Here is a 25,090-nt window from a genome sequence, read left to right as displayed (position 1 = left end):
TAAGGGTCAAAGGTCCATTCTCTGGGGCTTTGGTAGGCTCTTCCATCTGCCTAGCTCAGGGCTCATGTCTGGGATGCAGCTTCTCCACAGCCCAGGCCTAGGAAACCTGACTTTGGGCTTCTTATTTGTACCTAAGGGTGTCAGGATTTGGAGATGAGGGTCTGGTAATCCAGTACACCTGCTACTGACTCTTACAGCTATAGAACTCTTGTCTTGCACCAACTACTTGGTTCCCTGGTGATGTAGAATAGGTGTTTATTACCACTGGCCCCAGTGACCTCCAAGGCAGGCTGCAAGGAAGGGCCTGGCAGCCAGTGCCCAACGTCAGCCCCAGTGGGTCTCTGTGAGCATGTGTTGGAGTGGGGTGATGCTGCTGGAGCAGGACTCCTCTTGTTGAGGGAATATCCTTCTTAGGTTCTACTGCTCTTCCATCAGTGTTTTGGGGAAAGAACATCCTTGGATGCTTGTCTGATAACATATGGGTCAGGAGCTGTGGCTTCTGGTTCTGCAGTGTCTGTGGGAGGTCCCACAAACACCACACATTCTCCAGATAGGAGTGTTCTCCACTCAACTTTACCCAAACAATGAAATAAGGCTTCCCGCACTTGTAACGAGTTGATTCTGGAGTCCCAATCCACCACTCCCATGGCCAAGAGACTCACCATCAAGATGTGGTTCCGAAACAGTGGTTCTCTTTGGGAGTCAGTCCATGCATGTCAGTCTATAAACCCCACAGGGGAGTGACAGTGTCTGCTTGCTATTTACAGCATCTTGCTGATCCTTGGTAAATACTGCTTAATGATGCATTTGCACAACTCTGAGGGCTTCAGGGAAACCATTGGTTACAGAGAGGACTGTTGCCCAGGGTGGCAAACTCCAAAGCTACAGGGACCAGTTATATAAGTGGAAGAAACTGGCTGGCTGGGGCCTGAGGCCCATAGGAGAACACATGCTCCCTGTAAGGAGAGCAGCCACTTCTCGGCCGTATGCCCGCCATGCGGAAGGCCGGCCCAAGGCTTGCCAGATTTTCTTAGTTTTCAAGAGAGGACAAAAGGTCCAATCTATTAAATCTCTCCATTAATTGTTGTCAATTTAGTCAATGAAAACAAACACAACCACATTTGTGGGCTGGATGCAACAGGTGTGCTGTCCCTTGCAAGCCAGGAACCCACAGGGTTCACAGAAGGTCTGGTTTCACAGAGTTGCCCCTGATCCTTGGATTAGTGTAGCTCAAAGGCTACTGCCCTGCGCTCCTCCTCCCCACCGCTGGCGCCTCCACCCTGACCCGGGTCTCAGCATGTTATTGCTGTCACAACAGCTGCACTGAAAGGTCCTTCTTAGGCTTCCGTGACCTCTGCAAGAAGATTATACCTGTAAATCCCCGCAGCCGGCAGCCAGGGTGGGGGAAGGGAAGAGAAGGAGGGGGCAGTCTTCCCTCTCCACGTCTGCGCCCCTCTCCCCATAGCCCTCCCTGGGCCTTTTTCTGCCAGGTGTACATGAAGAAGACACTCTCCGCTAGTTGAACCAACAAGGCTGGATTTTTTTCCAAAGAATTTTTGGTAGTAATGAAGAGAAAGCACAAGGAAAATAAACAGACATGGCCTAGAAATGGGTGTGTTTACAGAGCCCGGTCCTCGGAACCCAAGGGGGCCACTGTATGTTGAATAGCGGGGCCAAGGGAATCCTGTGGGGGAAGAGGGAGGAAGAAGTGGGTTTTCCTTCGGGTAAGGAGGGGGCTGAGTCTCACCACTTTTAGGCGAGGGGGACTCCGGTAATTAAAAGACTTACTGGGGGAAAAGGGGCTGGGAGATGGCGGGAGTCCTCAAAATTCGGGGGATGGGGATTTCCATTCCTGAGAAGGGGGTCAAACTAAGCGGAAGGTTGAGAGGAGTCAATGGATGACACTCCATGCCAGGAAGGAGGGGGCGGCTCTGCAGAGGGGGCCTGAGTACGGTGAGCAGGAGAGGAGACAGCCTGTTAGCAATCCTAGTCCCGGGAAGGTTTGAAAGCAGCGGTGCCCCAGTGACGCCGGAAAAGATGGAGCAGTTGCCATGGCGACACGGAGCACACATCGGAAATAAATAAATAAGCCGTGCGGGCTGCAGCAGCCGCGCCCCCGCGGGACTGGAGCGCGGGGGAGGGGGCCCCGTGGGCCCGGGTCCCCGCAGCCTGCGCGTCCCAGCCATTGGCAGAGCCGGAGGGGGGGGTCACCCCCCCCGGAGGGGGGGCGAATGGTACAGTCCTCCGCCCGCGCCCCGGCCGGGCCCGCAGCGAGCGAAAGGCGAGCCCAACGCAGCCGCTGCCGCCGCGGCGGAGCCGGAGCCGAGCCCGGAGGTGGCGATGGAGGGAGTCAGCAGCCACCGGACCCTGTCCTACAGCCGCTGGAGCTACGACAGGTAGGGCGGCCGCCTGCAGGATGGGCTCTCCGGGCTCTCCGCGTGGCCCTGCGTGGGCGCCCTCCCCTGCGCCCACCCCGGCGGGAGGAGCAGAGTTCCCGGGGAGCGCGGCCGCCAGCGCTCAGACCCCCGGCTGCACCCGGACCCTCGAGCGTCCGGCTCGTCGGTGCCGGGAGCGGCGGATATGCGAAGCCGGAGCGGAGCGAGGGTGTCCTCACACCTGCGGGGCAGAGCCGGCGGAGGAGGGCACCGGGTCCGACGAGCTGCCTCCCCACCTCGCACCCCGCCCCCATCCCAGCCCGGCTGCCCTGCGGTGTCCACCCGCGCCGCAACCGCACGAGGGAGCGTGGAGGGGCCCCGGGGCGGGCGGCGCCGCGCGGTGGGGCGAGGAGGGGCCCCGGGGCGGTGGGTGAGGACTGCCGGCCGGCCAGAGCGCCCCAGCTTGCTGCCGGGGACCTGCGGGTCGCCACGGGCTGGGCGGAGCGGAAGGGCGGCCCGGGGAGGGCTGTCGGGGCGCCCGCAGTGTTGCCAGGCGCCCCGCCCGCCCCGCGGGCACCGGGAGAGGCTGCGGGCGTGGGCGGCCGGGAGTCGCGCTCCCCACGCACCCGTCCTGCCGGGAGGAATCATCCTTCCAGGTGAAATGAGAAAAATGAGGACAACAGAATGAGTCGGTCATCAAGCGGAGACTCATTCTGAGATTTTTGTCCTTTCTACCTATTCTTGGTGTGTTAAATGTCCCCTCTCTTTTAAAAATGAAACCATGACGATAGTAGATAGTAGATTGTTGTTGTTGTTAAAGTTCACAACCCCAGGAGGATCTCTGGAGTTACATTTTCTGATCCATGGTCCTAATTGGGGAGGGCTGGAAGAGAAACTTCATTAACTGGGCTGCTCTCTTCTCCCTGAAGTCCTGCTTCCTGTGCTCTCCTTCCCTTCACTGCTAAAAGCCTTCCTGCATCTTTGACACCCCTACCTTCGGAGATTCAGAGAACAGGGTCCCCCTAGGACCCCTTTAACTCGCCCTCCAATTGATTCCATCTTTTTCCATTCTTAACTGGTGATCTCTCAGCCTGTAAATCTATTCAAGTTTGTGACGCCTCCCCCAAGAGGGGTGCAACTGGTCCACCTCTCTGCTTTCATCGCCTTCTTTGGGAGAACATGTCTAAATTGGTTGATTCTGTTTCCTCACCAACCCTGCATTGCACAGTCCTAGCCTTCTGCTCGCTGTCCAGCTCACAACTGCAGCGAACGTGCCCTTTTTAAAAATAGTGTTTCCTATGGAGAGGAACTCTAAAATGATTGGAGTATTCAACTTAAAATAACAAACCCTCGGAGCTTGCCTTCAGATCCCAAACCACACATGCATTTGCTTATTCTGCAAACATGTATTGACTGCAAACTGTGTGTGGGGCCCTGGAGACAAGGAGATAACAAGACATAATTCCTTCCCCCAGAGGAGCTCCCAGTCTAGATCCTAGTAGAAAGAAGTGGCAACATATGCCAACGACCTAATACGTGTATAGGAGGGAATTTTTAAATTGAGACAATTCTATATAGTAACTAGACTTTTTTCCTGTAAAAACAAACAACAGCAAGACACTGGAATCGGACAGCCTGGGTTCAAATCCAGACTCCACCTAGCTCACTTGCAGCAAGTCACTTTCCCTTTCTAGGCTTCAGTTTTTTCTTCTGTGAAATGGGAAGTAATATAAGAATTAGATGGGAACATAGTAATAAGTGGTATCTATCACTGTTGTATTAATAAATATTGTAAATGTCTCTGAGAACCCTGTCTTCCGTAGATGCTTAGTTTGAAAAGCAGTGTTCTCCTTTTTAGACCCCTAAATAAAGACCTTTCCTGGGGTTCTACCCTCAGAACCTTTTTCTTCTCACCCACACCATCTCAACACCTGCGGAGCCATGGGAAGAAAATAGCTTCCCTGGTCCGTATCCAAGCTAACTGAATCAGAATCTCCAGATGTGGAACTCAAGAGTCAGTGTTTCGGATACAGCTGGTTTGGCTTTTACTCTGGAACCATTGGTCTATATCACTCACCTCCATTTTCCAGTTAGTGCTTAGTCTTTAAAGCATAAGGACTGAATTATTTTAAAATTGCACAGTCCTCAGTAAACTTTTAAAAACACTACATAAGCTACACATATATGTAGTCCCCATATTAAAAGTGAAATTCTGTGATTGTGCTGTCCCCGTCCCCACCCCTAACCCCTAGAAGCAAACCACTGTTAACAGTTCACACTTTCTGACTCTGTTCTTTGACTTCTGCCCCCACCACATCTCTGAACATTTGAACTCTCCTTCACACCCCCCCTAGAAGTTGGCCTCTCTGCATTATATAGCGTGTTCTTTTTAATCTGTTCCCCTCTTTGCTTTTCAGGTCATGTATGTATCAGTCATCTATTGCTGTGTAACAAATTACTCTTAAGTTTAATGGCCTAAAATAATAATTGTTCTAGTTAACTCGAGATTCTGTGTGTCAGGAATCTGGGCTGGGCTCGGTTGGGCAGTGTTTGTGGTCTGGCCTAGGCTTGGCTTCTCTTGGCCGTGCTTACTCACGTGTGTGGTGCCTCAGCTGTGAAAGCTAACACATCTGAAGCTTCTCTCCCCAAAAAGAGAGAAATCCTTTCTCGTCTTCCAGCAGTCTCGCTCAGGTTTGTTCACATGCTGGTAGAAGTTTCCCAGTGAGAAAGCAGAAGGTACGAGGTCTCTTGAGGCCTAGGTTTAGGACGTGCACATCACCCTGTCGCACTGTATTGGTCAAAGTGAGTCAAAATGTCAGCGCACGTTCAGGATAGAGGAATAAGCTTCACCTCTTGAAGGGAGGAGCTGCAAAGAATTCATGGCCATTTTTGCAATCTACCACAATATGAGGCCTGCATTTCTTTAATTGCTCACTCCTCTTGGTCCCCACTGTCCCAACGTGAGCACATGCCAAAGCTCCCCTCTCTTCCATTCTGCTGTGTTCCATTCTATTCTCAGGCTACACCCTGGTCCCAGTTATTACCTCAGTGCTTTTCACACAGAAATCAATATGTTCAACTCCACTCTTTTTGTCGAGCCCTAACCATGCCTCTGTAAAGGCTTGTAAACATCTCCATGTGGGTATTCTGTAGATATTCCACCAACACCCCTAACTCAATGGGTTCAAAGCCAGATCCTTCACTGGTAACTCTGTATTCTCTATCCAGCATCCCTCTAGCCAATGAACTCCTCAAAACTCTGACAGTGATTTTGGACTCTCCAAGGGTAACCATTCTGTCTATTCTTATGTATATCACTGATTGTTATGAAGATAAAATGAACTGACTATGAAAGATGAGTGGCCTGGAGTACATCTCATCAAGTCCCTGTGTTCTCAAGAGCTTGGCACTTGGTTAACCGTCTTGCCTCCATTCAAGCTCTAGTCATTATCCCAAAGATTTCAGGGTTTATGTAAATTACCAACTAGCCCTCTTCACTCACAATTTCTGGACCTTCCCATTCTAGAAACTTCTCTTCAGCTATTCACAGAATACATTCCTACATGTTGGCTCCTGGGATCACCTCACCCCTGATATCATACACACTACTATCCCAATCTCTGGCCTCATGCGTCTCCCTCGTATATTCTTCCCACCACATTATCGAGTTATCTAGCGCTTTCATGTCTGCTTTTTCTCCTGCCAGCCTTTTCCTGGCCTCTCTTCTTCCTTTCCTATCATGGACCACCTGGCAGATTATCTGAACCACTCGCTACCATCGCTTTCTGTTTCCTTGCATATGCTTGCCACAACTCCAGCCCCGTGTGGGCCAGCGTTAGGATCCCCACCCCCTCTCTTATCCGGGGCATCAGAGCACTGCCACAAAAACTGCAGGACCGTGATGATCGTCGCCAATTTCTGGGGCTTCATCTTGAGCTGTGCCATTAACAGTCTTTCCCTTCTCTGGCTTAGCATCACTCCCATCCCCCACAGCAGTTCTTCTGCATCACTCTCAGGGCCCCTCTTACTTGACCCTTACTCCACACCCCCAGGCCCTAAGCAAATGATATTGCCTCCTGCTCCTTTGAGAACTCTTCACATGGGGCTCAATCTTCTGTAACTTCTTGATTCCACATCACTGCCACGCCACCTCAGTCACACCCTTTGGGGGACTTTTTTGTCATCTCCAAATCTCTTGTTATAAATAAGTCCACAGTAGACAACCTTATATACGTAACATTTTTTCCTCATATCTGGTTATTTGATTAGAATGAACTTCTTGAAGAGGGATTGCTAGTTTCAGATTTGGGTGACTGTTGCCAGATTATCCTCTAGAAGGAGTGGATTGATGTGTATTCTCACGCTCAGAGGCTCTAACTGCATTGTTTCATGGTGATCTCTTTGTTTTGAATCTGGCCCCCCAGACTCTGAGACAGTGTACACAACTTGCTTGGAACTTGGATTTTGGAGTCACAGTGACCTGACTTTGAAGCCCAGCTCCCTCAATAATTGGTTGTGTGACTTTAGACAAGCAACTTAACTTCTGCATACAGAAAGATGATAATAATGATACCTGCCTTTGAACGTGGTCCATTCACTCAATATGTATTTTCTGAGCACCTCCTAAATGCCAGGCAACATTATAGATGTTGGAGACAGAGCTGTGAACAAAACAAATTCCCTGGTCCCACAACTCTTACTGTCTAGAGGGGGGAGATAGACCCGGACAAAAACATGTATATAATATGTCAGTGCTAAGTGATTTACCTAATATGCTAAGTGCAAAGAAGAAAAATAGAGCTGAGCAAAAGGAAGAGAATCTCACTACATGGAGGTTGGGGTGGAGGTGAATATGTTGTATTATGTTATCTGGTTGGGGAAACTCTTTCTGATAAGGTGATATTTCAGCAAAGACAGGTAAAAAACAAGGGAGTGAATGGGGAAGAATGTTCTATAGAAGGGAACAGCAAGTGTAAAGGTTCTAAGGTAGAAGTGTGCCTAGTGTATTTCAGAACAGCAAAGAGGCCAGTGTATCCTTGTTTCCCTTTATAATACTTCCTTCCTGCTCCTCCGCCAAACCCTACCCTCCTCCTATCCTCAGGGAACCACTGATCTGATTTGTTTGCATATCCTAGAATTTTATATAATTGAAATCATTCAGTGTGTATTCTTTTTTTGTTTTTTTGGGGTTTTTTTTTTTTTTTTTTTTTTTTGGTCTGGCTTCTTTCATGCATCTATAGTTATTTTGCTATTTCTCCATGTTGTTGCATGACTCAGTCATTCATTTCTTTTTATTGCTGATAGTACTCCGTTATATGGAGATACCACAGTCTGTTTAGCCATTCCTCTGTTGGTAGACACTTGGGTGGTTTCCAGTTTTTGGCTATTACAAATATAACTTTTGTGATTGTTTATGTACAAGTCTTTGTATGGGCATATGTTTTTATTTCTTTTGGGTAAATATCTATGAGTGGGATGGCTGGATCACATGGTAGGCACATGTGTTTTCTTGGTAAGTATGCATTTAACTTTTTTAAAAAACTGCCACTTTTCCAAAGTGGTTGTACTGCTTTACATTCCCATGGGCAGGGTATGAGAGTTCCAATTCCTCCACATCTGTGGGACAACTTCGTATGTTCTGTCTTTTAAATTTTGGCCATTCTAATAGGTATGTAATCATGTGTCATTGTGAGTCTATTTGCATGTCCTCCATGATTAATGACATTGAGCATCATTTCATGTGCTTATTTGCCATCTATGTATCTTTTGGGGGGGAAGTATCTGTTAAAGTCTTTTCCCCAATTGTTACTCGGTTATATGCATCCTTATTATTGAGTTTTGAGAATTCTTTGCTTTTTCTGGATCCATGTCCTTTATCGGATATGTGACCTGCAAATATTTTCTACAAGTCTGTGGCTTTCTTTTCAGTCTCATGTATTTTGAAGAGCAGAATTTTACATTTGGTGCAGTCTAATTTAACAGTTTGTTCTTTTATGGATTGTGCTTCTAGTGTCTCATCTAAGAAATCATGGCCTAACTCCAGGTGAAAAAGGTTTTCTCCTAGGGATTTTCTAATTTAGGCTTAATATTTTAGGTCTGTGCTTCAGTTGAATTAACTTTTGTATGTAGAATGAGGTTCACTTAAAAAAAAAAAAGTTATGGGGCGCCTGGGTGGCTCAGTAGGTTAAGCGTCTGACTTCGGCTCAGGTCATGATCTCGCGGTCCGTGAGTTCGAGCCCCGCATCGGGCTCTGTGCTGATGGCTCAGGGCCTGGAGCCTGTTTCAGATTCTGTGTCTCCCTCTCTCTCTGACCCTCCCCCGTTCATGCTCTGTCTCAAAAATAAATAAACATTAAAAAAATTAAAAAAAAAAAGTTTAATTGTTCCAGCACCATTTGTTGAAAGGACTTTGCTTTTTTTGCACCTTTATCAAAACTGGATTGTCGTTGTATTTATTTCTATACTCTCTATTCTGCTCCACTGATCTATTTGCCTTTCTCAATGCCCACACCACACTATCTGGGTGACTATAGCTTTGCAAAGAGTCTTGAAATCAGGTAGTTTAGGATCCTCAACTTTGATGTTGTTGCTGTTCTCCTCCTCCTCCTCCTTCTTTTCAAATCTGAAGACCCACTTATTAACCTAGAATTGTGAAGATCTCTTTGTAGTTATTGCAATGTTGGCGGCCCTGCCCAGGGCCCATCCCCAAGCCAGAATCAAGCTACTTGGCAAGTAAAATCCAAAGGTTTCTGGGTGAGTGTGGAGCCAAAACAAGACAAAAGAAATGCCTGGGAGAGGCTGTTTCATCCAAGCACTGGAGAAACCAGGGTGGTCTTCTTCAAAGCTGTTTGTCTCTTCTGGGTCCTTGTTAATTTCACATTCCTTTTATAATCAGATTTTCAAGTTCTGCAAAAACCAAAAAAGACAAAAGTCTGCTGGGATTTTGACTGGGATTGTGTTGAATCTATAGATCAATCTGGGGAAAGTTGACTCTTGGTAATGGTGGGCTTTCCAACCTATAAACATAATGTATCTTTGTGTTTATTTAGATCATCTTTCATTTCTCTCAAGCATATTTTGTAGTTTTCTGAGTATAAGTCTTTCACCTTTCATAAGATCTATCCTAGAGTATTGCATACTTTTCAATGATATTGTAAATGGTATATCTTTAAGTTCAGTTTCCAATAATTAATTGTCAATGTATAGCAATACAGTTTGTATCGTTGTAGTAATATATATAACATAAAATTGGCCATGTTACTAATTGCTAAGTGTACATTCAGAATGTTGTGTAACCATCACCACTATTTCCAAAACTTTTTCATCACTCCAAACAAAAACTTCGTACTTATCAAGAAATAACTCTTCATTGACCCCTCTCCCCAGCCCCTGGTAACCTATAATTTCCTTTCCATCTTTATGAAGTTGCCTATTCTAGATATATGCCTATAAGTGGAATCATACAATATTTTGCCTTTTGTGTCTAGCTATTTCACTTCCCGTGATGTTTTCAAGGTCTATCCATGTTGTAGCATATATGAGTACGTCATTCCTTTTTGGACTGAATAATATATTACATGCATATACCGCATTTTGTTTCTCCATTACTCTGTTGATGGACACTTGGGTTGTTTTCACCTTTTGGCCATAGTGAAAGTGCTACAGTGAACACTGGCATACAAGCATCTGTTCCAGTCCCTGTTTTCAATTCTTTTACGTGGATCGTAGGAGTGAGATGGCTGGATCAGATACTAAGTCCACGTTTAGTTTTTTGAGGAACCACCCAACTGTTTTTCACAGCAACTGCACCATTTTATATTCCCAGCAGCAACACATGAGTTTCCCATTTCTCCACATCCTCACCAACACCTGTTATTTTCTGGTTTTAAACCATCCTAGGATGTGTGAAATGGTTTCTTACTGTGGTTTTGATTCATATTTCCCTAATGACTATTCATGTGCTTATTGGCCATTTGTATATCTTCTTTGGATAAATGTCTGTTCAAGTCCTTTGCCCCCATTTTTTTGTTTGTTTTTAAATAAACTCTTTATTGAAGTGTATGACCTCATATGAAAAAGCACACAAGTCATAAGTGAAGAATTTGGTGAATTTTCACAAAGTGAATACACTCTTATAATCAGAAACCGTCCTATCTCTGCCCTCTAACTCGAGGGTTACCATCATCCTGACTTCCATTAGGCTGACTTCAAATTGGAGAGGTTAGTTTTGCTGATTTTTAACTTAATTTAAGAGTACCAGGTGTATTCTTTTGTGTCTTCCTTCTTTTAAAAAAATTGTTTTTAATGTTTATTTATTTTTGAGAGAGAGGGTGAGAGAGAGAGAGAGAGAGAGACAGAGAGAGAGAGAGAGAGAGGGAGAGAGTCAGTCAGTCGGGGAGGGGCAGAGAGGGAGGCAGACACAGAATCTGAAGCAGGATCCAGGCTCCAAGCTGTCAGCACAGAGCCTGACGCAAGGCTCAAACCCATGACTGTGAGATCCTGACCTGAGTCAAAGTCGGACACTAAACTGACTGAGCTCATATGTGCCACTTGTAGACATAAAACCCATGACTGTGAGATCCTGACCTGAGTCAAAGTCGGACACTAAACTGACTGAGCTCATATGTGCCACTTGTAGACATAAAAGAATACATAGCAATTTCCTTATTTCTTAAGGCTGAATAATATTTCAGCCATATATATATATATATATATATATATATATATATATATATGCTTTGGAAGTATGCCCTGAAGTGAGATTGCTAGATCATATGGTAGTTCTGTTTTTACTTTTTAAGAAACCTATACGATTTTCCATAGTTGTTGTACCAATTTACAGTCCCACCAACAGTGAACAAAGGTTCACTTTCTTGGTAATGCCCTTTAAGCACAAGTTTCTAATTTGGAGGAAGTCCAATTTATCTATTTCTTTCTTTCTTTTTTTTAAATGTTTATTTATTTACTTTTGAGAGAGAGAGCAGGGGAGGGGCAGAAAGAGAGAGAGACAGAGAATCTCAGGCAGGCTCCATGCCATTAGCGCAGAGCCTGACAGATGCAAGGCTTGAACTCACAAACCTTGAGATCACGACCTGAGCTGAAATCAGGAGTCAGACACTTAACCGACTGAGCCACCAGATTCCCCTCTATTTTTTCTTTTGTTTATACTTTTGATGTAGTATTTACACATTCATTGCCAAATCCAACGATTCACCACTGTTTTCTCCTAAGTGATTTTAAGGTATATATTTAGGTCTTTGATCCATTTTAAATTCATTTTTGTGTGAGATGTGGGTCCAACTCTATTCCTTGGCATGTAGAAATCCAGTATCCAGCTGTCTCATTGCCATTTGTTGAAGAGACTATTGAATGGACTTAACACTCTTGTCAAGATTCAACTGTCCATAGATGTATGGATTTATTTCTGGACTTGCAATTCTACTCTATTGGTCTGTGCATCTATCCTTATACCAGCACCTCACTGTTTGATTAATTGCAGCTTTGTAATAAGTTTTGAATAGGAGAGACGGGCAAGGAAGCAAGACATGACCTGTATTAAACATGTCTAGGGAGGGCTGTGACTCCCAAGAGACTAGGTCGCCAAGATGGCACAGAGGGGGCAGTAGAAAGAGCTCAGGCTTTGTTATTAGTCAGACCTGGTTCAAATCCCAGCCCCACCTCTTATTAGCTGTGTACATGTAGCACAGTATGGGAAATCTTTATTGTTTTGGTTGATTATAAAAATCCTATGTGCCACTTGTAGACATAAAAGAAGCAAAGTCTAAACAGTTTAGAAGTGTGTCAAGTAGCAAGTTACTTAATGTCCTTTAGTCTCAATTTCCCTGTCTGTAAAATGGGGGTGATGATTTTCTTCTAGCGAAGGGTCATGGTGAGACTTGAATGAGATGATGTTTGTATACCCTTTCAGGTAGGCTGTGGATTAGAAACAGACCACACACATACCCACTATAGGATTAGGTAAAATGAAGTTCCTAATTTAACTGGCCCAGAGCTTATTGGTGACCAGGGACCACACCGGCCAGGAGTCTCCACAGCACATCTTGCTGCGATTTTCTTTTGGCCCCTTGGTTCCCACCCAGGGCGCGCAGTGCTGGCCGACATTCTGTGCACAGGCAGGTTTCTGCCAAGTTGAGAGAGTACCCAAATCCTTATTGTAAAAGTAGCCCTTTGTACTTAAGGCTTACTTCATCATTCTGAGAGTACTTGACCCTAACAAAATATATTCTGTTTTCAAAAGGTAGACTCTCTTGCCACGAGAAAAAAATGTCGAGGCTCTCCTGGTTCTTTAGAGCCAGCAGCTTGGTGTCCGCAGAGCCACCTACTTTTGGCCAGGGCGAGGCTGAGGCGGAAGGGGAAGCGAGTCAGTGTCTGGACGTTCCCAAACAATGGCTCTGGCTTCTGTCCCCTAACGTTCCAGAAAGTTGTTCCTTCACAGTATTCAAATCACCTGCGCAGTGTATGTGTGACCTTGGGAAAGCTACTTAACTGCCATGAGCCTCCATTTCCTCATCACTAAAATGGAAGTAATAGTATTAGAGGAAATAGTACCTACCGTCGTAGGGAGTAAATGACTTGATGTTTGTAAGGCTTGATAAATGTAGAGTGCCCGGGACAGTGCCTGCCACATGGTGAGTGCTATTTCTGTGCTGGCTGCTGTTATTACGAGCCAGCACAGAACGAGATTCCTCTACAATATCGGCATTTTCCTGTCCAGTTGAATCTGAAAGTTAGGCCATTCCTAGATACAGGGATAGGTGCCATGGCCCAGGCAGGCTCTGCCCCAAGGTGGAGCTGTGTGAGGAGAGTGTAAGGGCAGGTAAGGGAAGGAGGCCGAGGTACCTAGGGAAGCGGTCCAGGGACTGAAGAGGCATGGCTGATGAAGACCAGTTGGGACCAGTTGGGTGAGAGGGGCATAGTTGCAGGACCCCCGGGCTAGGGATGAAAAGCGAAGTCAGATGAGAACTTGGGGGGTGGGGACCTTAGCCAGTGCCTGAAGTGTGGGTGACAAGGTCTAGCTTCCTCAAGGGGGCCAAGCATTTAGCCCCAGTGGAGAATTCACAAGCAGATCAGGACACTGAAACAGCCCCTTCCCTTAGCACTTGGACTCAGGCCACAGCTGTTGAGAGACTACACAGAGGGAACCATAGGGATGAGCCAACTAACTCCAGTCCCTACTGCTGGTGGGTCAGAACCACCAGAGAGGCTGGGAGAGCAGGGCAGTAGCAGGGAAGATCAGGCTTGGGCACAGCCAGACTGACCACTGTGGCATGTAAGTTCACAAGCAGCTTCTTCTGAGACAAAGTGGTGATGCTTTTACTGTCTGTACACTGAGTTTTATGAAGCAGGGAAAGATGTTGGGAAAAGCACTGTGCAGGGAGTTAGGAATCAAGGATCTCATTCTGGCTACTCCATTAATTTCCATTCTGGCTCTGGGCAAGTCACTTGCCTCTCTGGGCCTGTTTCCTCTGAAGTTGAAGAGGCTGGACTGGTTGACTGAGCACTCTTATAGTTCTGGTATTCTGTGAGTGCGTGACCCAGGGCCTTCTATGTGTTCTGTGATTGGAAAGGCCAAGGTGCAGGGATGAGAATAGGGCAGGCTGGGATTGGAGGTCCTGGCCAAGGCAGTGCCAGCTTCCAGGGTGCGGGGGGGGGGGGGGGGCGGGGGGGGGCTGGGGTGGACACCAAAGCCAGGTGGTTGGAGGTCCTGCTTTGTTCCAGAACTTTTGGAATATAACTATCCTTTTGGCAGATTTAATAGCAGTGTAGGACCAAAATGACTGTGCTGGGTAGGGCAAATGAGAGTGGTGGTCTAGGGTCAGTGAAGCAATAGTTCTGGGGGAGGGTGGAATGTGGGGGGTGGTCTGTCTCCCATGCAGTCGGCGTGGTTGGGGCTCAGGGTGATAAGGATTAGAGAGAAGAGCAAGTCATGGAGGTGAGACAAAGATTTCTCAAGTCTTTTGGGACTTGTCCACACTGAGGTTTGAAGTCATCAGGCAGTGTGGCTTCCCAGGTAGGATGACAGGATGCTTTTAAACAAAGGTAGAAAGACCCTGGAGCAGCGACATCATTTCTGTGACCAAAGGTGGAGAGAGGGGCACAGTGTGGAGGACAGTTGCTAAGCAGGGGCTCACAGGAACCCACTGATATCTGACTCCTTCGTTCTGAAATATCCTGAGCCCTGATGATAGATAAATGCCGAGCCTGGCTCTCATCTGGGGCATTCTTACCCAGCGTGTGCTTGGGAGAGACGCACACCTTTTTTCTCCATCCCGAGCAGTGTGGGCTGTGCTGCAGTTGGAGAAGTTAGATCTCCTAGCTCAGGTGTGTGTTCCCAATCAGCCTCTGATATTTTGGGCATATGTTTTGGTCACCTCTAATCTGAAGATTGACAGAGCAAATCCTAGGGTTGTGTGTATGTGTGTGGGTGGGGAGGGTCTGTTGATGAGTGCCAGGCCAGGCTGTGGGGAAGTTAGCAGGTGTTAGGGAATAGCTTGCCTGTGCTGTTGCCAGAGGAGGCAGATTTCTGCACGTGAACAATGCTAGAGAGCTGTGCCGGCTGATTGGAACCTAGCATCGGAATGAAGGGCCCAGAGTTCAGGCTAGGCAGATGAGGGCCTAGCATCTAAGAACCTTTGGAATCAGGCAGGGCCTGCATCAGGGTAAGAGGGACCCAGTATTATCTTCTTACAAGGTCACATTCCTCAGCAAAGATTTAATCCCAACCTGGCTTTGCCTCTGTGCCCTCTCCAGCACTGCAGACCAACTAATCGGGCCAGGAATTCCACAGTGCACCAGGAGGGCACTGTCCTTGCACCTGCCCCTCCCTCCACAGTCTGGTTTGCCCTGGGTGGGAGAGTCTGGGTGGCATTCCCTTCTCCCCATCACCAAATGTCAGAGAGCAGATGCAGTGATGGTTTGGGCTCCTCTGGGAGAGGGCTTCTGCGAGTGTGTTTTTCATGCAGCTGAGCGTGTGCACCAGTAATTGTGTATGTGGGGTATGAATGTGTTGTGCCAGGGCGTGTATGCACCACTGAGCTTGTGCACCTTTCAGGGAGGCGCACATGTGCCAACAAGAGTGGCTATGTGGATGTGTGTGAGTGGCAGGTATTTGAATGAAAGCAGGTGCACTGGAGAGAAGTGACTGCGAGAGGCGGGAGAGAGAGACTGGCTTGCTCTCTCTGTCTTCTTCCCCTGCACCTTGGAAGTGGGGGTGGGGGGAGGACAGGTACACTGCCCTTCTCCCAGTGCGAGATAGGCATGGTCAGGGTCATGAGCCTGCCCCACCCTGCCTGGGCAGTTTCTTCAGGGGTGGAGGGCTGCAGAAGCACCTCTGGAGAGTAGGAGGGGCCAGTTAGATCTCGGAGCTGATAGCTGTCTGTGTGACCCTGCATGATGAGCTGTGTGGGCAGAAGACCCTGCCCCACCCTCCTGGCTTGCCCCAGAGGAGCTGGGAGCGGGATCCCCGCCTCTGCCACGAGGGGCTGCTGAGGCAATCCGGGGCCGCATCAATGTTGGATGAGCCCACGCCGCCTTCACAGGGCCTCGATACCATCTTCCTCGGTCTCACTTTTAGTGTAACTGGAGAGCCCAGGGACCAGCCCCGGCCTGCGACTGGCGATCTTCTCGTGACGGCGCCACCTGTGGGGGGACTACAGCTGGGGTGGGGAGGCCGGCGCCAGCTGGGGTAGACTGTCCCGGGACGGGGTTGGGGCCTGCTGGCCCGGCCTCTCTGGACAGGGGCGTCGGTTCCAGCCTGGCCTCTCCTAGGCCCCTGGATCCCAGTGCCGGGTTACACCTCCTCCCCCCTCGGGCCACGTCGCCCTCTCCGGGGTGTCATCTGTCTAGTGACCTGTCCTTGGGGCAGTTCAGTCCCATCCCCCCTCCCGGATTTGGGGGTTTCCTGCTCAGGAACGGGCTGGAGGGGCATCAGCTAGACGGACAGAGATCCCCTAGGGGAAGGAAGGGGAGTAGCGGCAACTGGGCAGAGCCTCCCGCTGCAGGTGAGTGTCGGGAGCCCTGAGTGTATGCTGGGAAAGGGAGAGGGCAGGACTGAGGTCTGGGGGTCCCGGCTGGCCATGCTTCTCACCACCTTGACCTCTTCTACTCCAGCCCCCACACCTTACCCCTTGTGACACCACACCCAGCCTGGCCCTGCGAGGCAGCGGTGGTCAAGTGGGCTGGTGGTCCTTGAGCATCTGGCACAAGTGGGCAGTCACTGAGCTGTGGCCTTGGGTGGCTGGGCCTGGGCAGCCATTCTGGTGGGCGGTGAGGTTGAATTAGATTAGCAGCCTGTTTCTGTACATAGTTTAACGGAACACAGGCCTGCCTATTTGTTTACATAGTGTCTTTGGCTGTTTTCGCACTACAACTCAGAGTGGAGTACAGCTCAGTTTGCAAGCCTAGAATATATACCGTCTGGCCCTTTAAGAAAATGTTTGCCCACCCCCCCCACCCCCCCCCCCCAGATATTCTCCAGTCCTTGCTTCTTTTCACCCTCTCCCTGAGCTGGTTCCTGCCTGCCTCCCTCTGCATGCCCCACACCGAGGGCTGGCCCAGGCTGAGTGCTCTCCACACCTGGGAACACGGACTTTGGGGACCGCTACCTCACATCTTGTCACTATCACTTTCTCTGGCAAGAAAGGAAAATAACTGGGGGCAGCAGGTGTTCCCAAATCCAATAGGATATCTGAGAGCTGAGGGTGGAGCCCCTGCGGCATCCTTGCCTGACCCCAGACTGAAAGTGAGCCCCTTCCTAGGTCACAGGAGCAAGATGGGTTAGCTGATGGTGAGCACAGTTTTCCTGGGACCACTAAGTCTGGCACCTGAGAGGCTGAGCAGACCAGTTCTTGGTAGGGGCTTCCTGTCACCTCTCCCTGTGGGCCAGGAGCAGGTGACAGCTGAGGTCCCAGTGGAACAGTGGGAAGACAGTGCTGTGTGAACAGAGAATTATAGGGCACCAGAATGCTCTGGAGGGAGCCAGGGAGCTCCGGATGCAGGGCCCCTCCCCTGCCTGCTGTCCTGTAGCTTCCAGACCCTGGGACCCATTGTGCCCTCTTTAAGCCAAGCCTCAAGCCTTTGTGAACAAAATTGAATCCTTTTCCTGAGTTCCTGCACAGCTGAGTTGAGGGGAAGGAGAGGAGCAGAGGGAAACAAACCCCAGGGCCTGAAGACAGCTGCATTTCTGCTGTGCCATCACTAGGTGGCACCCTCGAGGTACCAGCTCCAGCTGGGGAGGGCTGAGTGTTCTGACACTTGCCCAGTCTAATTACAGCCTGAAAGGCTGTGGTCCTCCACATTCTGAATCGCACCAGGCCTGACCAGCTCTGTCTGTCCACTGAGGCAGCTCATCGATACCTCCAGACTCTGTACTTCGGGTCATTTTTACCTAAGAGTCAGAAGGGATCATTAGGGATAACCTGCAGTCCTAATGATCTGTCATTATCTGCCTACTTATCCTCCTCCCCCACAGGGCTCCCTGGAGGCAGGGATTGTCTTATTGTCTTTGTCACAGCAGAGAGGGTGTTTGGTGGTGAGTGATGTGAGCCAGACAGAGTGTTGCCATCACTGTTCCCTGCTGCAGTTCATCTAGTGAATGCTTTTTTAGTATCCAGCTGTCCTATCTGCTGGGAAGCTGGGGGTGTGTGGGGGGGGAGGTACCCAGGCACATGTAGACCCTGGGAGGGGAGCTGGTTCAGACACAAGAGTAGCCTTTCCCCTCTGGCCTGGTTCTGCTGGTGCCAGCATTCTAGGGGGCCTCTAGAGAGGAGGAGGTGCCGAGGGACACAGGCTAGGGCTGTAGGATGCTGCTTGTTTCTGGGGAGAATGTCCAGGCATACCTGGCCTTGTCTGGCACTGGGAGCAGGCACACACTCGCCAAGAACAGAGACAGGGGCTGGGAAGGCCTCTAGAACCTATGGTGGTCCTGCCCTCTCGCCTGGCCCCAGCTCATGCCCTTCAGGAGCCTCCTGGTGTAACAGGGAGCAGCTGCGTGGTCGTCCTAGGGTCCCGATGGAGGTTTGGAGGGCCGCATCTGTTTTGGGGAAGAGAGCCAGCCCCTCCCCGAGCAACTGCTTCTGATAGCCAGGGATGATGTCAGCAAGGGACCTCCACCCAGCCCAAGGACAGACGGACAGTGTGAGTGAGGTCTGAGGTCTGGACTCTGCCTAGAGACTATGGGTGATTGCTGAGTGTCCCTCACCCACTGTAGTTCCTAGGAAGAAGGGTGGAAACTGTCCCACTGAGTCAGTGGAGGCCAGGCCAGCCTGTGCTCTTGGGTGTGACCCTGGGAAGGGGCCCCTTGCAGAATCCTCTCCCTGATGGACTGACACTGACATGCAGGTGCCATTTCCCTGCCTGGAACAGGCTCCACAGTAAGACTGGCATCGTTCACTGGGGTAATTACTGGTTTGGGTTCAATTTCCATTCAAAACAGTAATCCCAGTCTGAGCTGGGTGTCAGATCTGAAGGTTGATTATTAGTAACATTTATCAACAGCCTCTCTCAGCTTCAGGCAATTACAGCTAATCTGCCTTTCCTGCTCCCCACCGTGCAGAACTGCCAGCCTCTTCCCTGCCCGCCCCCTCTGTTCCCTCTTCCCCTCTCTTCTTCTCCCCTCCTCTCTCCTAAGCAGCCAGACTGAGGAAGGGCAGGAGATGGGAGCCACCTTCTGAGTCACCATCACCCCGATATGTAGGGGCCCGTGTGCACACTGGGAATCTGTGCTGCTCAACAGCAATCTTTGTGTTGCAGAGTCTTGTGAAATCTGAATCTGGTCCTGTCAGAACTGAGAGGAATCCCTGCAGTTTGCAGACAGGAACTCATGTGTCCTGGCGCCTTGTCATATGATGTATTTTCAACTGCATGAGGGTCCCTCTTGCCCCCGGTTCCATCTGTCCTCCCCTTCAGGCCTGAGACTAGGGTGAGGCAATCGGGGCATTTACCTCAGATACGAAATTTAAGGAACCACCAAAAAGCTCAGTAATTGATGTAACTAATATTTCAATGCAATACTTTTTTACATGTTTATTTATTTTTGAGAGAGAGAGAGAGAGAGAGTGTGTGTGTGTGTGTGTGTGTGCATGAGCAGTGCAGGTGCAGAGAGAGGGGGGCAGAGAATCTGAAGCGGGCTCTGTGCTGACTGCAGGGACCCCGATGTGGGGCTTGAACCCATGAAGCATGAGATCATGACCTGAGCCAAAGTCTGACACTTAACCGACAGAGCCACCTAGGCACCCCTTCAATGCAATCCTTTTTAAAAATCAGAATCAATGCAAAAACATCCCTAATGAACAAAATCAAAACTTTAATAGAGGATCCAACCCTTGATTGCAGGATTTGGCCTCACTTGCCTCACTCTAATTCCAGTCCCACAGAACCTGTCTTTGTTTAAAATTTCAATGTTTTGCTTATCAAGAGTATTTTTACATTCAAGTTGACTTAAAGGTTATCTTGATCAGTGAGTTTTGGTACCTCCTTAAATTTGGCTCCTCATTCAACTCCCCCTCACTATTAATTGGGCGCTAACCCCTGCTCCCTCCATTTCAGCTTCTCTCTGAGCTGGGACCCCCACCAGAAGCTGGCCTTCCTGGTGCCCTTCCTCCACTGCATCCCTCTGGACTTGCTTCAGCCTTCAGATCCCTCTGAGAGGCCGCAGGTTGCCATGGTAACTGCTGCATTAATGGGCAGACAGAACGTGCAGGTCTTGCTTCTGTCCCAGATCGGGTCCAGTCAGGGCTGGATAAGCGCAGGCATGCCTGACAGAGTCCCTGACGCATGAATCTCAAAGGCAGCTAACACACTGCTGCCCGTGTATAGGGATGGAGAATGTCACATGTTTCCGAATCCCTCCCAGGGAGAGGACAGCAGGTCACTAAAGGAAGGCTGTGATGATCTGTTTGTGACGGGGAGGCAGAGGAAGCGCTGAAGTAACCAGGGGTGCTCGCTGACCAGCCTCCTGCAGAGGACAGGTCTAATTCCCGGAAGGGCTTCTGTTTTGCTGAGCTGGATGTGAGCTGAGGCGCACCTGCACCAGAGGATGCCGCCCTCCCCTGTCCCTTCCCCCAGGCTGTGCTCGGCTTGTCGAAGGGCTAAACAGACATTTCAGGAAAAGCAATGTGGAAGAGGTGCCCAGGATGCCAAATCGTATCCGGGACTTGGGGTGTTGTCACGTCAAGGTCCAGGCCTAGGGAGCTGGGCCACTCAGTGTCCGGTTGCTGTCACTGAGGGTCTTGGAGGTAATGTGTCAGAAGCGCCCCTGCCCTTGGTCCTCTGCTCCACGAGCTCTCTCCACAGCCCCACAGAGTCGGCCCACTCTCCATCACCCAGACCTGCAGTCTGCCATCCAGTGCCCGCTCGGGGCCTCAGTTTCCTCTTCTGTGATATACCGATGACAGTGCCCTCCCTAGAGGGTTGTGCTCACCATTAAGAGCTAACATATGTAAAAGTGCTTTGAGCTGCAAAGCACCAGGACAGACAGACTAAAAAGTCACGTTCGGTGGGGCCCTGGAGGTCAGAACTGGAACCAAAGGGAAGTGTATTTGGGCTTGAAGTGAAGAAGAAATTGCCAGTCACCGAGAAGGAGGGACCACTCTAGGAGTGAGCGCACTGATGCTGGAAGTGTGCACGGAGACGTTTCATAATCACCAGTCGATCCACTTTGCTTCCAAAGGACTTCCTGCCCCTGGCTGTGACCTTGACTGTGACCTTGACTGTGACCTCTCCCAGGGTGTCCTGAAGCTGCCCCACTCCACCCCAATCCCCATCACCCTGGAAATGAGGAAGCTGGCTTCTCTTACAGTGGATACGGCTTTTTCCTGTTCCATGTTCCCTGATTTAACGTATGGACCAGTGTATAAACCGGAGAACTTGGGCAGGCAGTCAAATGGGGGTGGGGGGGAAGGGGTGGGGGAGTGGGGGAGGACCTAGTGTTTGAGAAAGTGCTGACCTGAACATTGGTTTAAGATGCCCTTTGACTCTGACTGGAAAGTTCCATTCTGCCCGCAGTAGGACAGAAGACATCTGAAAGACAAGTTATAAGAGATGGAGGGATGAGGTCTCTAGTTCCAGGTGGGCACCCACATATGCTCCCCTACCTGGAAACTGCCGCCTGCAACACATCTGTGCACGAACCCTTTGTGCTGATGGCTCCATGCTGGCTTTGGAGCTTTGTGGCACGTGTCAAAGTGGAGAGAACCGCAGGCCGAGAGTTGGGAGACGTGGCTCAGACACTTCCTTCCCCTGAGCCCGGTTCGCCCATCTGTGACATGAAGGGGAGGGGTTGAGGTGCCCTCCTCAGCTGATGGTCTGTGATTCTCTTGCCTTCTGGAGGCCATGAGATCTGCCTCTCCTCCACAGCTACTTACGGTGTCTCTACGAGTCTTTGTCTGTCTGCTTGGCACAGCTAGGAGCTGAGGTCTTCAGATCTAGTCCGAGTGGGGTCAGCAATGTGCGGTTTTTCATCTAGACATCATTGCCCTTCAGATATTTGAAATTACATCCCAAAGATTTCTAACTGTTGATCTAGGCACTCACTGAAAGTCTGGGTGTCATTTTCGCAAGAACTTGGCCAGGGTTACGCAAGAAAGGGGAAGAGGTGGGGTGGGAGTAGGGGGGAGAGAGGCAGAGGTGACATGATCTGGGAGTTCCAGTAGGCACCTGACCGCGGGGACACTGGAGGGGTTGGTAGGACTTGGCAGAGTACATCGGCTTAGCTTCTGTCCTGTCAGTGGGGAACTTCTGGAGGGTTCAAGCAGTGTCGGGAGACATGATCAGATTTGCATTGAGAACGCTCACTCTGACTCCAGTGGAGGAGGGCCCTTATGAGAGGAGCAAGTTGGAGGCAGACACCATCCTGATGCCAAGATCCAGGTGACAGGGACACCCTGCTGTGGATGTGGACCTAAGGAAGGGGGTGGAGTTGAGGGAGGCTTGCCAGCCGGCAGCAAAGGGCTGGATGATCACCTGCCGGCCTTGGCAGGGGAAAGTGGACAGGAAGAGCTGGAAGCTATGCTGGCACCTTGGGGACCAGACGTGTCACTCATGGAGACAGAATGGAGAAGATAAGTGCTCGGACTCACAGGAAGTCCTAAGCTACATACCTCAGTGCGAGCTGCTGTAGGACATCTGGGGAGATGTGTCCAGAGAGCAGGTGGAGGGAGGGTTCTGGAGTTTGGAAGAGGGGTGGGCCCACAATGCAGGCAGTGTATGTTCTTGATAGAAGTGTTGTGGGAGGTGAGGCCCTGTGAGGGGGAAGATCACTCCCGTGCCCTTTAGGTGGAGTGAGAAGACAAGAGGCTGAGGACACAGACAAGGAAATCCTGGATCCCCCACGAGTCCCTCAAAGACACAAGGTGGGAGGCTGCCAGCACAGAGACTGCTACCAACACAGGGCAGGCCACGGGGAGCAGCAGTGGATGTGTTTTCCGGCTGTGGTTCCTCCAGATGGGGACTTTGTCCTCAGTGCACCTGGCTCTGCTGGGGTTGCTATAGCAACCACAGAGGCAGGCACACTTGGTCTCTGTGTTGCCATGGAAACGAGCGGTTGGGTATCCCTGAGTGGCAGGGCCATGGAGGCCTTGAGGAGTCAGTCTGGTCCCGAAGGGCTTGCAAGGGGGAACTGTGACCAGCAGAGAGGGTTTCTGTGTCCTAGTGAATCAGTGACAGTGGTTGTTAGTGTGACTGTTGCCACAGTGATGGGGGGAGACACCGGCGCGAGCTTCAGTTCGGAGCTGAGTAGTATAAGGAACTGCAACAGGCTCCAGGTCTTTGTGTGCCGCCTGAAGCAGCCCCAGCCTCCAGACTCACCCCATCGTCTGGCTGCCATGGAGGGAAGGACCCTCTCCTTTCTTTCTGGGTTTGCACTCTTTTGCCGAGACAGGGATTTTGTTCCCAGGAGGCACTCCCCGGCCCATGGGATCTCAGCATTCAAAGCAACACAGGAAACCTGGGCCCCTGAAACGGGGCCACCGAAGAGATCGGTAAGCACTCAACACCCCTGCCTTTAGCCCGTGGACCCCCACCCCCCGGGTCCACCCCACCCACCTACCCTCACCGACCTCACCCCTTTGCAGTTCCAAGACCTTCCCTTCCCCATCACCACGCCGGGCCCCCACAGCCCTCCCAAAGCCTCAGGAGCTAGGCAGGTGAACAGGGAGGCTCTGCTCCTCCACCTGCCCCAGATCAGAGGGGCTTCCTCCGCCATGGGGGTGAGGCCTCTGCCCTTGGCAGCTCCACACTCCGGCTCTCTGCCTCTTTTGGTGGGCTTCTCCTCCTGGTCTGCACCTGGCCCCCTGTTTCGTCCCAGGTCTCATTACCGCCCCCATTCTGGGCTGCCTGCTTGCTGTCCCAGAGCTCTTCCACCCTGATCCCGTTGAGTCCCCATCTGAAGTGGCCAAGACCAAGGCCCTGAAAGAGGCCTGAAAGACCTGGTCTGGCCAGGCAAGGGGCAGGAATGATGAAGTTGAGACAACAGGGCGTGGGGTCACCCCTTCTTTTCCCCCCCCAGGAGAACAACCAGGAGGAAGTACTGGAAGGAAGGAAGGGAGATCGCTAGGTGAGCTGGCAGGGGAGGAGGGAGCGCTGGCTTGGAATGGGCCATTCACGGGACACTGCAGGGAGGTGGTGGGAAGGACATGAGCAGCTCAGGGGCTATGGACCCCATATGTACTGAGTGTGTGTGTGTGAAATGGGGTCCTGGGGAGGGGTGACCCCTCCAAAGGCTGAACTCACTATGGCTGTTGTGGCCTTGGTTTGTTCCTCTTAGATTCTTCTGGGGTCTTTTTGCCCTGACTCTAGCCAGCTGCCTAGAGGGCCCAGCTCCCCAGCCTATCCTGGGACTCTCAGCCAGGCCTTTCCCAGAGAGGAGGTGTCCTCAAGGTGTGGCCCAGGACCACTGAGGGAATTCCTTCCCACTGTCCACATCCCCAGACCCACATGCTACTTGCACCAGGCTGACATCCCAGGCCTGTCTTCTACAGTCACGAAATGGGTCTTTTCCAAGACTCTTGACAGGACCTCATTTGTTCTTCACTCATGACAGGAGCCCTAGGACATACTGTTGGTCCAAACGATGGGCAGAAATAGCTGCCTTGTGAAAGAGGGGGCTCAGTGCTGGGTGCAGATAGGCAACATGATGGGATCCCCTCACCAGCATCAGCACGGGGTGCTGAGGATCCCTGGGACCCGAGGAATCTGCCTGCCTCCCAGGCACCAGGCCAGACAAATATGGTAGCATCTGGAGCTCTCATGGATGTTGATCCTGGGTTTCTGATGGGGTTTGTGATGATGGTGCCCTAAGAGGGTAGAGAGCCAGTGGTCTCTGGTATGGCCCCATGGCTGGCCTCCTATGTTCTCCTTTTCAACACAGAGCTTCAAACCAGGTAGAATTTTTAGCTTAAAGAAAATCTCATGAAGAGGAAGATGGGAGGCATGGAGGTGGTGGTATGTATCCCTTGAGCTTAATTCAGAGGCTCTCAGGAAGGAGGAAGAGGAGGATACAAGGAGTGAACCCTAGGGGGAGGACTATACAGTATGACTCTCATGAAGCTTGAAGACTTCAGCTCATTTGTTTTCTGCAGCTCATGCATCTTGAGCGCTGTGAGCTGATGAGCGTCTCCTTCCTGCATCCACAACCCATAGACCATCAAGGCTGCAAGAAGCTTTGAGATCCCACAGCCAGTCCCTTGTTTTCCAGCAAAC

At 50.4% G+C, this 25,090-nt stretch overlaps 1 protein-coding gene across 4 annotated transcripts in view; it reads left to right on the top strand.

Moving 5' to 3' along the window:
- Positions 1–2,258: 2,258 nt before the first annotated feature.
- The window catches only part of TUB (TUB bipartite transcription factor), an 87,076-nt gene continuing 64,244 nt past the window's right edge, over positions 2,259–25,090 (top strand). For 2 of the 4 annotated variants that reach the window (XM_086678053.1, XM_086678051.1), the window contains exons 1-2: positions 23,146–23,370; positions 23,898–23,945. In XM_086678053.1, the coding sequence (XP_086534179.1) occupies positions 23,303–23,370; positions 23,898–23,945 (116 nt within the window). In that variant the 5' untranslated portion in view covers positions 23,146–23,302. Of the gene's footprint in view, positions 2,397–23,145; positions 23,371–23,897; positions 23,946–25,090 lie in introns of those variants that run through there. The other 2 variants (XM_025928468.2, XM_086678054.1) reach the window with 2 other exon arrangements.

The sequence above is a fragment of the Puma concolor genome, chromosome D1 (genome assembly GCF_028749965.1).
Source record: "Puma concolor isolate L17-30 chromosome D1, mPumCon1.1.hap2, whole genome shotgun sequence".
In the NCBI taxonomy this organism is placed as follows: domain Eukaryota; kingdom Metazoa; phylum Chordata; class Mammalia; order Carnivora; family Felidae; genus Puma; species Puma concolor.
The sequence above is the reverse complement of the archived record's forward strand: the minus strand, read 5'-3'. Positions and strand labels throughout refer to the sequence as shown.